This window comes from Felis catus, chromosome A2 (assembly GCF_018350175.1).
Source record: "Felis catus isolate Fca126 chromosome A2, F.catus_Fca126_mat1.0, whole genome shotgun sequence".
Lineage (NCBI taxonomy): Eukaryota > Metazoa > Chordata > Mammalia > Carnivora > Felidae > Felis > Felis catus.
This window is the reverse complement of record NC_058369.1, coordinates 163,504,256-163,516,382: the sequence shown is the minus strand read 5'-3', so window position 1 is coordinate 163,516,382 and position 12,127 is coordinate 163,504,256. Positions and strand designations below refer to the sequence as shown.

At 59.1% G+C, this 12,127-nt stretch overlaps 1 protein-coding gene and 1 long non-coding RNA gene across 5 annotated transcripts; one reads left to right on the top strand and one right to left on the bottom strand.

The window, feature by feature from the left end:
* The first annotated feature begins 1,194 nt into the window (after window positions 1-1,194).
* Window positions 1,195-8,961, top strand: CRYGN (crystallin gamma N). 3 transcript variants are annotated; one of them, XR_006594701.1, is made up of 5 exons: window positions 1,195-1,347; window positions 3,521-3,769; window positions 6,088-6,233; window positions 7,288-8,581; window positions 8,763-8,961. XR_006594701.1 is itself a non-coding variant. In XM_003983232.6 (4 exons), exons 1-4 carry the CDS (start codon window positions 1,860-1,862, stop codon window positions 8,896-8,898), a joined length of 552 nt encoding a protein of 183 aa, XP_003983281.1. In that variant the 5' UTR covers window positions 1,635-1,859; the 3' UTR covers window positions 8,899-8,961. The 3 variants fall into 3 exon arrangements, 1 of the variants encoding a protein (XP_003983281.1); XR_006594700.1 differs by lacking the exon at window positions 1,195-1,347 and adding an exon at window positions 1,594-1,880; XM_003983232.6 differs by lacking the exons at window positions 1,195-1,347; window positions 7,288-8,581 and adding an exon at window positions 1,635-1,880.
* LOC123384093 lies at window positions 5,551-9,634 on the bottom strand. Of its 2 annotated transcripts, none has more exons than XR_006594702.1 (2): window positions 9,025-9,634; window positions 5,551-8,934 (listed from the first exon to the last, which is right to left on the bottom strand). It is a non-coding gene; the product is annotated as an uncharacterized LOC123384093 (long non-coding RNA). The 2 variants fall into 2 exon arrangements; XR_006594703.1 differs by having other exon boundaries at window positions 9,085-9,634.
* Between the last annotated feature and the right edge of the window lie 2,493 nt (window positions 9,635-12,127).

Below are 12,127 nucleotides of genomic sequence, written 5' to 3'. Positions count from 1 at the left end.
ATCAGGCTAGTGGGTATTTCTGGAGAAAGAAGCCTTTTTTTTTTTTTAATGTTTATTTGTTTTTGAGAGCAAGAGAGACAGAGCACGAACAAGGGAGGGGCAGAGAGAGAGGGAGACACAGAATCCGAAGCAGGCTCCAGGCTCCGAGCTGTCAGCACAGAGCCCGACGCGGGGCTCGAACCCACAAACTGCGAGATCACGACCTGAGCCGAAGTTGGACACTTAACCGACTTAGCCACCCCGGTGTCCCCAAAATAAAATTTATATCTAAAAAAAAAAAGAAAGATCCTTAATTTTCCCAGTTAAAAATAAGGGAACAGACTTTCCATCCCTCGTTTTTCTTCTAGACTTTCTCTCTCAGTTCATCTCATATGTATGCACGTCTCCTAATGGCTAAATAGGCGGCTTGCCAGTCTGAAAACTCAGGGATGTTTCCTCCAGGAGCTGGGAGCCACCTCTCTGAAACATAATCATCAGGGTAGATATCGCCCCACCTCCCAGTTTCCTGGGTGGAGAGGGCTTAACCCCAGCTGTCCCTTTACTCTGAATTGCAAAACCTATCTCCCAGCACAAAGATACAAGGAAATCAGCAATTTCTCTTGAGAACACATGCGTGACGAGTCGCATCTGCCTGACTACATAAAAGACTGAGATGTCCTGGTCTTTGCAATCTCTGCAGCAGATGGCCTGTGATACACTTCACATTCAAGTTTAATGCTTATTCAATAATACAACGGTTTTCTTCCTCTTCTACCTGTATGGACAGGCTTCCTGGGTGGGGAGATTGTGCTTTTAATTATATTTCCCCAACAGGGCCCGTGTCGGGAGGCAAACACTGGAATGTGTGGTTTGGCCAGTGTGGATTCCTGTGGGGGCCACGGCAGGGCCAGGTCCGCTGAGAGGCCTATCCTTGGACAGCCTCCCGGAACAGGGGCAAGGTCACCCTGGTGCCCCCAAGAATTGCGTGACCTCCTCTTCTGAGTCAGAGGCGTCTCATCTGTGAAATGGTGCTGAAAAATACTTTCCTCAAAGTAGGAATCAAAGTAGGGATCAAGGATGAGCACTGATTGGGGGTAGGGGACAGCATTCAGGGAGCAAGAACGAAGGAGGGGAGGAAGAAGGGAGGACCACTTGGCATAGAGATGGGGCTGTGGGGGGACAGCCACCAGGCATTGGGGGCCATCGGAGCGGTGGTGGTACGTTCCGGGTGGGGCTGGAAGGTGAGACCAGAGCAGCAGGCAGGGGGCCAGGCAAGGGCTGTCTTCTTTGCTCCCAGGAGCTAGGTTCCGTCCTTGTATCCTTGTTACTGAGAAAAAACTCAGTAACAGCCTGAACGTGGGTGACCAGGTGAGAAAGGGACGGGCGGGAGGTCTGGGAAGGCTCTGTGCCCGAGGAAGAGGAAGGGGCAGCACGGATCCACACCCTGAGTGCTAGAGACGCCCCAGCCCAAGGCAGGGGGCAGTGGGGCCCGGCACGTGTGTGTGTGTGTGTGTGTGTGTGTGTGTGTGTGTGCGCGCGCGCGCGCGCGCGAGCGCGCCCCTGACTCAGCAGGGACCGCCGGCGCGCTGGGGTCAGAGGTAGAGTAGACCCTGGGGGTGCTGGCTGGGGCTCGCTGGGCCGAGATGACCCCGCAGGCACCCGGCCGTCCCCGGGCAGGGGCGGGGCGCATGGCCGGGCTCCCGGCGCCCGGGGTTCGGTCCCACGGGCGGCCCGGGGCGGGGCGGGGCGGCCCCAGGCGGGCTTAGCGCACCGGACAACACTAACGCCCGGGCCAGCAAATCTTTTGTCCGGGGCGGCGCTGACCCAGCAGGGCGCCGCCCGCTTATAAAGGGGTCTGCAGCCCGAGGGGCGGGGACACCATGGCGCAGTGCTCCGGCAAGGTGAGTGTGGTCCCTCCCGGCCCGACGTTAACGACGTTACCCACACTGCGTTCCACTTTTCCCCCGTTCCGGGGAGGCGGGGGCCAAACCTAACTCTTTGCACCGTTCGCCCTTTGCATCTGACAGACCTGAGCGAAATTGGCAAAATGTCCTACCCAAACCGGGCGCCCTGGCCTCTCTGGTGTGGGAGGTGGGAAGGCCCCGTCCCCACCCCCTCCATCAGTGGCTCTGGAGAGGTTTGAGGGATCCTGGAATCCTCTGGGTGACTAGTTCTCCCTAAATATCTCTGGGCCATCGGCCAGGCCTGTCTTGGGCAGGAAGGTGGCAAATTTGGATCTCCCCCAACCATTCTCGCTGGCTAATCCGATGCAGCCTCTGTCTCCAGGGGCCGCATTCAGGGTTAGTGCGTGAGCACATTATTCAGTCTGCACTGGCTAGGTTATGCGTCAGTAACAGACAACCCCCAAGAGCCCCTCGCGCCCCTGCACACCCTCCCCCAGGCCCAGAGGCACAGCTGGGGAGTCACGCCCTGGGCTCTCAGAGCTTCTGCCCAAGGGGCCCAGAAGGGAAGTGCTTGGCATCGGCACAAATGATTACACCGGTTACCAGGCCCCAGGAAACGTTAATTTGTACTTTGCCAGGGCCCTTCGAGGCGCTCGATTCTTGAAAACCAGATAGTTACGGAATGGTTGGAGTTTCAGGGTCCACCGCGGTAAATGAACTTTGGGGTTGATAGCGTGCATGGTGTTTAGGGACAAGGAGAACCTGTCCGTGCTGCATTGCCATAGGACACGGTGTCTGAACTGCCCACCGAGTTGGTAATGTTCCAGATCTGACACATGCCTGTCACCCACAGGAGAGGCCTAGTACACAAAGGGACGAGTTGCATTGAAAAAGCCCCCTTTTTAGCCATTAATCCCTGCACCAGGCTCTGACTGGTCTCCCTGCATTCAGTGTCTACCGTTAAGGGGCCCGGTCCCAGGCACCCGACTTTCTGAAAATTCATTGTTTGGTTATGATGATGGGGTTGTGGGTGAAATGCTTTTTTTTCTGAAAACACTTGGATGTTAGGTTTTAACAATGAACAAAAATTGAGTGTAAAGAATGCAGCGGGAGGGGCGCCTGGGTGGCTCAGTCTGGTTGAGCGTTGACTTCGGCTCAGGTCGTGATCCCGCAGTTGGTGGGTTCGAGCCCCGCGTCGGGCTCTGTGCTGACAGCTCAGAGCCTGGAGCTGCTTCGGATTCTGTGTCTCCCTCTCTGTCTCTGACCCTCCCCTGCTTGCACTCTGTCTCTCTCTCTGTCTCTCAAAATTAAACATTAAAAAAAATTTTTTTTAATGCATTGCGAGTTTGAAAGGAGCCTGTTTTCAAATGGGCCAGGGACAAAGGGGGAATCCCTGTCCCCAGATATTTTCTGAAATTTGGTTGCTCAACCGTGAGCTCCTAGTAGGGAGGGCCAGGCCCCGGACCTCGACCCACCTTACATTCATTTCTTCACCCAGCTAACAGTGATGAGCCCCTGCTGTACGCAGCTGGCCTGGGAATCAGGGTTCAATCGAGGGTGTTGGACCCCAGCTGTCTGCTCCCAAGACTGAAAGGAGAAAGCCCCTGACCCTGAGCCCTCTAACCTGGCCTTTCTAGATCACCTTCTATGAAGGCAAGCACTTCACGGGACGGAAACTCGAGGTCTATGGGGACTGTGACAACTTCCAGGACCGAGGCTTTATGAACCGGGTGAACTCCATCCGCGTGGAGAGCGGAGCCTGGGTCTGCTACGATCACCCCGACTTCCGGGGCCAACAGTTCATCCTGGAGCACGGCAACTACCCTGACTTCCTCTGCTGGAACGGCCACAACGACCACATGGGGTCCTGCCGGCCCGTGGGGATGGTGAGTGGGCCTCTGGCTGGGGGCCTCCTGACAGAGTGACCGAGGGTCCGTGCTGCATGGTCTTCCCAGCTTTAAGATCTGATGAGGCTGTGGGATGTTTTAAGATGCAGAGATGCCCCCCCCAACAGACCTGCCATCCCCCGCCCCGTGTGTGGGCTGGCATGGGAATGAACAGGAGAGCCAGAGCCAGCTTCTGGAAGTCCTGTTTGTGTTTTTGAGAGAGTGGGGGAGGGGCAGAGGGAGAGGGAGAAAGGATCCCAAGCAGACCCCAGGCCCAGCACAGAGCCCGATGCAGGGCTCGATCTCACCAAGCGTGAGGTCATGACCTGAGCCCAAATCAAGAGTCGGTCGGTCGCTTCACCGGCTGAGCCCCCCAGGCGCCCCTGCCCCTGGAGTTTTTATACCTGACAGTTACAGGCACGTATCAGGGAACCACCTTCCATTTCTGATCCCAAAATCTTGCTGAACTTTCCACTTAGAATGCTGTTGGAAATATTAGAAGTTTCGATTTGCAACTGGATGGGGGAGAATGTAACCCTAAGCAGGGCTGATTTGGGCCTGGTGTGTCCGCTCCTGTGGGTCATTTTGTGGTGCTTTTCAGGCGGCTTTGATGCTTTGGCTGTGGAATGACTGAAGGAGGTGACTAAGTCACCAGCTGGTCCTCGGGGAATTGGGGGGCGGGTCTCTGGGAGCCACACGAGCGGCTGTCATCTCACAGCGTGGCCCAGTGTGTGTAGGGAGAGCGTAGGAGGGACGTCACTACCCACGGTGATCGTTCATGTCTGCCCACCCCCCACCCCCCACCGAAGGGGGATCCGAGGACGTAGGATTCGCAGAAGTTACAAGCGCTAGCTGACCGGCTCTGAGGTCCACATGGTCAGGTGGGAAATGGCAGATTCCTGAACCAGAGGGTCCTCAGAGTCTCAGCCGTGTGTCTGTAGAAGGACCTGTCCCTGGATGTGGGGGCCAGGTGGTCCTAAGTGAACATCCTAGGAACCCCAGGGAAGGGGCCTCCTGTATGGGGGCCCCCCCTCTCTCTTCCACACCAGTCCGGGCCTTTGGCATCTCAGATTGGAAGTATGCTCCCTTAGTATTTCCACTAGGCCAGAGACATTTGGAAAAAGGAGTTAATGTGGTTGGCCCTGGATCTTGCATACTGCTGTTTAAAAAGAAAAACATTTCGGGGCGCCTGGGTGGCGCAGTCGGTTAGGCGTCCGACGTCAGCCAGGTCACGATCTCGCGGTCCGTGAGTTCGAGCCCCGCGTCAGGCTCTGGGCTGATGGCTCGGAGCCTGGAGCCTGTTTCCGATTCTGTGGCTCCCTCTCTCTCTGCCCCTCCCCCGCTCATGCTCTGTCTCTCTCTGTCCCAAAAATAAATAAAAAACGTTGAAAAAAAAATTAAAAAAAAAAATAAAAAGAAAAAAATTTTAAGCTTCTTTATTTAGAGAGAGACAGAGCGTGAGCAGGGGAGGGGCAGAGAGAGCCGGAACGAGAGAGAATCCCAAGCAGTCTCCACACTGCCAACGCAGAGCCCGATGTGGGGCTTGAACCCACAAAACCGTGAGATCATGACCTGAGCTGAAACTGAGTGTCAGACCCTTAACCTTAACCGACTGAGCCACCCACAGGCCCTTGCATAATGCTGTTTTTATGTAAACTATCCCGGAGCCTGCTGGGAAATGGCCCTCCTCTGTCTTTCGGAAATGCAAGGAATCTTATAGGGTGCTATATAGTGTCATCCCAGTAAGCCAGCTGGGATTCCAGCAAATGAGATCTCTGTTATTTGTTTTAGATTTTTGGCTTCGTGTTTTAATAAAAGGTTCTGTTACAGTTTGTAAAATATTATCCTTGAGAGGCTTGCCCGTGGCCTGAGGCCCCAGGGTGGGGATGAAGGGCAGAGGAATGCGTTGGTGTGGCTGGGGCCTACGTCCCCCAGTGCAGGCACCAGAAGGGAACCCAGCGGCCCAGGCCCTGGTCAGAGCGCGGCCACTGTGTCCCCCGGCGGTCTGGCCCGCTCCAACCCTTGGATTCTTTAGTTGAGGAGAGAGGAGATTGGACTGGTTCAGGGGCCCTGAAGCCTTTTAAAGTGATCGACCCCTCTCATCCAACCAGGTCTCATGTCCCAGAACAAGCAGAGTGCTGGGTGGGCCACTTAGGTTGGGGTGGCAGGCACTCACCGGCCCCCCCTCCCCCCCAGCATCGGGTGCCCTGAGTCCCGGGGCGATTCTGAGTTTCTGGCCACGTGGGTTCTGTGTTGGGGGGGAATGGGACTCAGCGCCGTTTGCCTTCTTTCCTTCCTCCGCTCCCGCGGGCCCGCAGCATGGGGAGAATTTCCGCATGGAGATCTTCGAGGGGTGCAACTTCACCGGCCAGTGCCTGGAGTTTCAGGACGACTGTCCCTTCCTGCAGAGCCGGGGCTGGGCCAAGAACTGTGTCAACGCCGTCAAGGTGTATGGGGACGGCGCGTGAGTAGAGGCCGCAAGGCCGCCGACCGCGGCCCGGCTGGGCCCTGCACAGCCAAGTGTGTGGGGAGGCCGCCGGGCGGGCCCGACCCCAGCAGTGGGGGAGGCCCGGCACGCCCTCAGCTGCCTCCTCTACCCCAGTCAAGCAGCGGGGAGGCTTCCTCCGTGGCTCCAGAAGGCCGTGGTGAGGAGACATGGGGCCCCAGAGGTAGGCCTCCCCAGTGGGAGCAGACGTAGCAGGGCCCTTTGCGGACTAACGGTTCTCTAAGATTAGACTGAGCTCGGGGACAGTACTTTGGTCCCCTCGAACCAGAGGAAGCCCGCTCACCCTGCACACCCCGGTCCTACTCGGCCAAGGGGACCCCTGAGCTGGAGCTCTCCTACCGAGCGGGCAGACCCCTGCCACACAGCCCCTCCGGGGAGCTGGACGTCATGGCGGCTCACTTCCGGTGGACAGGTTGTGGCCACGGGGGTTTTGCCCAGGGCGTGTCTGCCCTGCTCCTGGAGAGTGGTCAGGACCCCCGTGCTGGCCTGGCTTCTGCCAGCCCCCCGTATAGTCAGTTCCTCCTGTGAGCCAGTGGGTAGCGTCATCTCCGTTTACAGAGGAGCAAGCGGAGGCTCCGAAAGTGACCTGCCCCTGCTCGCTCGTGAACAGCAGGGGTGGCAGCCAGGCGTCAAGTCAGAGTGTCCCCGGTGTGGAGCAGGGAGCCTCCCCTGACCTCAGTCCCGGCCCCTCTGCAGAAGAGCCCCACACGGGTTCCGGGAACGTGGCTCCCGTGACAGCAGCCAAGGGGTCCAGTTGCTGTCTGCGTGCCCGAGGTGGGGGATCAGGGCACGTCGCGAGAGGGTCAGGAGTGGTCACGGGAGGGACTGAATGGAGGTTGTGGCTGAGCCAGAGGGAGCACTGGACCCCTCGCCTCCCCGGGCCCCCCCCCCGGGGGGTTCTCTCCTCCTTCCCAGAGTCCCAGGGGGACTCAGCTCCCTCCCTGCTATTTCTCTGTCACTCTGACTCTATCCAGGGTTCCTTTTCTCCTGTCTGCCTTTCCCTGCCTTTCAGAAATGTTTGCCCTCAGTTGAAGGCCTCTGGGAATCCGGGGGTAGAATTCCAGAACAACAGTTTGCCTGAAAAACGACCGGCTAAATTATGTCTCGCGAGGCCAGAGTCATACCTTTGCGAGGAAGGTGTCCTGAGACCCCAGCCACAGTCCCCCAACACCCACCCTGGGAAGACTCCAGGGGCCTCTTTAGGAAAAGGGGGCGGGGGAGGGTGGGAGCTAAGAGTTTTGAGTGCAGGGGCCCGGGGTCTCCCGGAGCTCCCGCTTACTCAGCGGCTGTGTATGGCCAGCCCCACGTCTCACCCAGGGCTCTGCTCTCCTCCCTACGGGGGTTCACCCTTTGCTCCTGTGACTACCTTTAAAAAAAAAAAAAAAAGTAAGCCCTTGGCCAGGGTGATGGCCTGGACCACCGGGTCTGGGGGTGGTGACCTCCGTCAAGCCCTTTCCTGGGGTCTGATGGGGAGCCTCCAGGCAGGTCTCCCTACCACCTCCCAGACACCAGCCGCGGTGTTCCACTGGTTCCTGAGTCAGCTCAGGATCGACCTGTCCCCACAGACACGGGTTCTGGGGGGCATTTGGAGGGAAATGTGCCAGGTCGCTCTCCCTACTTCCTGCTACCCCCCTAAAGAGCACAGTCCCTGCTGTGGATGGGCCACGCCCCCTCCTCCCTCCCTCTTCATGCCTGGTCCCCAAAGTCACAGCAGGAAGCCCGGGAGACGTTTACTGCAGAGGCCCAGCCTGTCCTTCCTCTTCTTCCTTTTGGGGACTCCTGCATATACGCCCCGAAACCTTGGGCCTGAGCCACCCACGGGCATGAGGAGGGGGAGGAGGGGGGAGGGGCAGGAAGGCTAGGGGTGTGGGGAGGCCAGGGTGAGCCAGGTCTGCCCTGAGCTCCCCAGCGGCTCACGTACTGGGCCTCTCTCTTCATTCCTGACCCCTGACCCTTGTGCGGACTGCGCCAGGAGCCAGATGTGGAGTCGGGATGGGGCAGGAAGGGGGTGGCCGGGGAAGCTGCCCTAAGCAGGCGACTGGGGGGTGGGGTGGTGGTGAGGGGGGTGGCGTGTGACTTGGGCAGTCACTCCCTTCTCTGGGCGGGCTGGGCTCAGAAATTCTGAGTCTGTGTCTCAGCCAGGAGAAGGCTCCTTCAGCAGCCGAGTGCTTTGGGGGGGGCGAGGGCCACAGTGGGGTTCGCTGCAAAGACAGAGTCAGGGCACCCATGGCCTGGGCCGGAAGGACCCCAGCGACCGGATCGGGGCGTGTAGCCCCGCTTTGCTCCCCGCGGTGGAAGAGCCAAGGGTGAGGGAGCATCAGAAGGGAGGAGGAGAGGCCAGCCCCACAGGCCCTGCCCCACACCTCTCCCCCTCAGCTCGGGCCCCCACATTGGCCGGGAGGGGTGAGGGGTGGCGGGCAGGCGGGAGGCGGTCAGACCCTGTGCTGCTCAGCGGCTCACGGCCGCCTGGCCTCCCTCTGGCCGCAGGTGGGTCCTGTACGAGGAGCCCAACTACCACGGCCGCATGTACCTGGTGGAGCGGGGTGACTTCCGCAACTACTCGGACTGGGAGGCCCACAGCTCTCGCGTCCAGTCGGTCCGCAGGGTGGTCAACTTCTTCTAGCGGCAGCCCCTTCCGGCCCCACCCTGGGCTCAGACCCTGAGGAATAAAGATCATGGAAAAGGAGAGCTGAGCTGGCCTGAGTGATTTCCCCGCCCCTCCCTGACCGTGGGGCAGCCGGCAGGGCACCTGGGCCCCGGGCTCAGGCCGGGGAGCTGAGGGCGGCAGAAGGGGCCAGAAGGGACCTACAGGCCCTGGCGCCGAGCCCTTTCATTTGACACTGGAGAGGCGTGCGCCCTGAGCGGGAAGGACAGCCTCCGGTCCCAGAGCCAGCTCCCCGCGGAGCCAGGATAGGGCCAGAGCGCCTGTTAGGGGAGAGTCGGGGAGAAGTAAGGGGGGCTGAGGCCGCCGCTCCCTCCCGGCTGTGCCTCTCCTGACTCAGCAGCCCCGGGGCGGCCAGGCCACGTGGTCTGCTCTGCAGCCAAAAGCCTGACCCAGGGTTCATGAGTCTGCCTCTCTGGCTGATCTTAGCCTTGGGGTTTACGGGAAAGGCCCCTCTGAAAAGATGGGCTGGGCCTTAGGGACACATTGCCCGCTTGATCGTGTAATGGGGGCTCAGAAGATTCGGGAATACGCGGACCCCGAGGCAGTGGAGGAGGAGACTTGGAAGGAGCCGTCAGGGCTGAAGACCATCGCTCCCGTGCCCAGCCTGCTCCCGGGGCTGGGCAGACCCAGGGGCCTGGCTCCCTTCACCCCCTTGGGTGAACCCGTGGACCTTGTTTGTGGCCTCCGCCCTTTCCGGGACCCTGGGTCTACCCTGTTGGGGGTCTGAGCCAGGGGCAAGGCAGGGAGGAGCCTGTCCTGAAGGTGGTGGGGTTTCTGGGAATAAGAGGGTCCTCGCTCCGGACACCTGCCCACCCACACTTCAGTGTCCAGCCTCCCCTCCCCCGTGAGACAGGATGGGAGCCTGCGGGACACTAGCAGTGGCCCAGGTAACTTCTGCCCCCTGCCCGGGGCTCGCCACCAGAATCCTGAACCACGGAGCAGCCTGGACGGTCCCCGGCTGTTCAGACGGGCATAGAGATGCTCGACAGGGAGAGGCCTCGGCTGCTGTCCTCCCCTGTGGGCTGGGCTCCTGGGAACACAAGGGCACTTGGACACTCGGACAGGGTTTCGTGGAGCTGAGGAAACCAAAGATGTCTACACTCGCTGCACCCAGACCGAGGCGCCTGGCGGGAAGAGGGATGAGGGGCTGCGGCGGCCTGAATTGCTCCCAAGAGTTCTGACCATTGGCTCAAGCTCAAGCTCCAGCTTTACAACCCCGCCTCACTCTGTGATCCTGGGGTCCCCTGCCCCCGCCCCACAGTTTGCCCCTTGACTGGCCACACAGGCTCCCGCCCCCTCCTCTCCACACATCTTGCTTGTGCTTTTCCGAGTAGGGGGAAGGGGTCCCAAATGGGAAGGACCCCTTCAGGCTGGCCACTCCCTCGGGACCCCTATGGGAAAGTACTTGAACCCTGGAATTAATACATTGACTAGAATCGGGACGTGGACAGGCTGGGTGCTGGGGAGGGAGGGAAACAGGGTCCCAGAAAGAAAACCAAAAATCTCCGGGCTGGGTTCTGCTGAGGGTTCTGAGTGAGGAAGAGTCTGTTCTAGGGGGCTGTGAGGGTGCCGTTGTCCCATTTCTGGGTTCTGCCCCCACACCCCGCGTTGCCCGCTGAGGGAGAAGTGGAAAAGGTGAGTCATCGGGGGGCTCCCACAGTTCACCCAGCACAACACCTGCCAAGATCTGGGTGGCGAAGGCATAGGGCCCCCATGAGTCTGCTGGGGGACCCCTCTAAGCAGAGAAGTTACAGCACTGGGCGGCCATCCACCCCTCCAGGATGGGGAGAGGGTTGCCGTCCTGCCATTTGTAGATGGGGTCCACAAAGGGCGTGCCCTGCACCCCAAACGCCCCAACCTTCCTCCTTTCACCTCCAGCCCAGAGCGTGGAGTCCGGGAAGCCCCTGGCCGTGTGGGACTGAGGGCCGCCAGGTGCAGACCCCCTCCGTCCAGACCCTCCCTCCACGACAGGGCTCAGATCATGAACTTGGAAGAAACCACCACCACAGCAAACGGGTTCACATCTCTAAGCCCGGAACGAATCAACGTGTAAATACACCGTCACCCTGTCTGAGTTGGGAGGAGGCTGGTATGAAGTCATGCTTTTGTTTACCATTTCTCTGCCAGTTTGTTCAGGGAGGTGGAACTTTCCGTGTGGAGTCAGCCACCCTGGTCTCCACTTGTGTGGGCCCTGCCCCCGGCTAGGACCCTGTCCCTGCTCGCCTGGCCCCTCCGTGCTCCACTCGGGTCTGGGACGGGAATCTATGATGTTCCTTACTATGTACAGTAACCCCAAGGCCGGGGGAAGCAGGACCTGGTGTCCCCACTCACGGTGTGAAGAAGCAGAGTGTCAGAGGCACCTTGGGCTGCTGTAACAAATACCAGGACTGGGGGCTTAGACAGCAGAAGTTCATTTTCTCGAAGTTCCGAAGGCCAGAAGTCCAAGGTCAAGGTGTGGGCAGAATTGGTTTCTCCTGAGGCGTCTCTCCGTGGCTTGCCCATGGCAGTCTTCTGGCCGTGGTCTCTTCACGTGGCCACTTCTTCCCGTGGTCTCTGCTCTGTGTGCCTCTGTGTCCTAATCTCTTCTATACCAGCGGTTTGGGATCAAGGGTCCCCCTGAACTACCTCATTTTAACTTAATTCCACCTTTAAAGATCCTGTCTCCAAATACAGTCACATTCTGAGGTCCTGAGGGTTAAGACTTCAATATATAAATTTGGGGGGCCTACAGGGGGCGCCTGGGCGGCTCAGTAGGTTGAGCGACCGACTTCCGCTCAGGTCACGATCTCAAGGTCTGTGAGTTCGAGCCCCGGCTCTGTGCCGACAGCTCGGAGCCTGGAGCCTGCTTCGGATTCTGTGTCTCCCTCTCTCTCTGCTCCTCCCCTGTTTGTGCTCTCTTTCTTTCTCTCTCTCTCAAAAATAAACTTTAACAAAAATTTTTAAATTAAATTTGGGGGGCATACGTTTCAGCCCACAACACAAACCAAACAGCTTTGGGCCTCGGTTTCCTGCTCTGCGAAACAAGGGCAAATCTATCCGTTGTTCCAACTGTATACAGTTGTAGAAGCCAAGCCAGTAACCCACGAGAAGGTGCTGCATGAATATGGGTCATTGGCAGGAAGTGACGAGTGCGCTCAAGGTCACCCGGGACGTTGGGGAGCAGGGACAGACGGGTTCTGGTTCTGAT

What these genes read in the sequence shown, in the direction of transcription:
- CRYGN (XM_003983232.6), top strand. Translation starts at nt 1,860, where the DNA reads ATGGCGCAGTGCTCCGGCAAG. An exon ending in TGGCGCAGTGCTCCGGCAAG is followed by an intron (nt 1,881 to 3,520) that starts GTGAGTGTGGTC and finishes TGGCCTTTCTAG; the next exon opens with ATCACCTTCTATGAAGGCAA. An exon ending in CCTGCCGGCCCGTGGGGATG is followed by an intron (nt 3,770 to 6,087) that starts GTGAGTGGGCCT and finishes GCGGGCCCGCAG; the next exon opens with CATGGGGAGAATTTCCGCAT.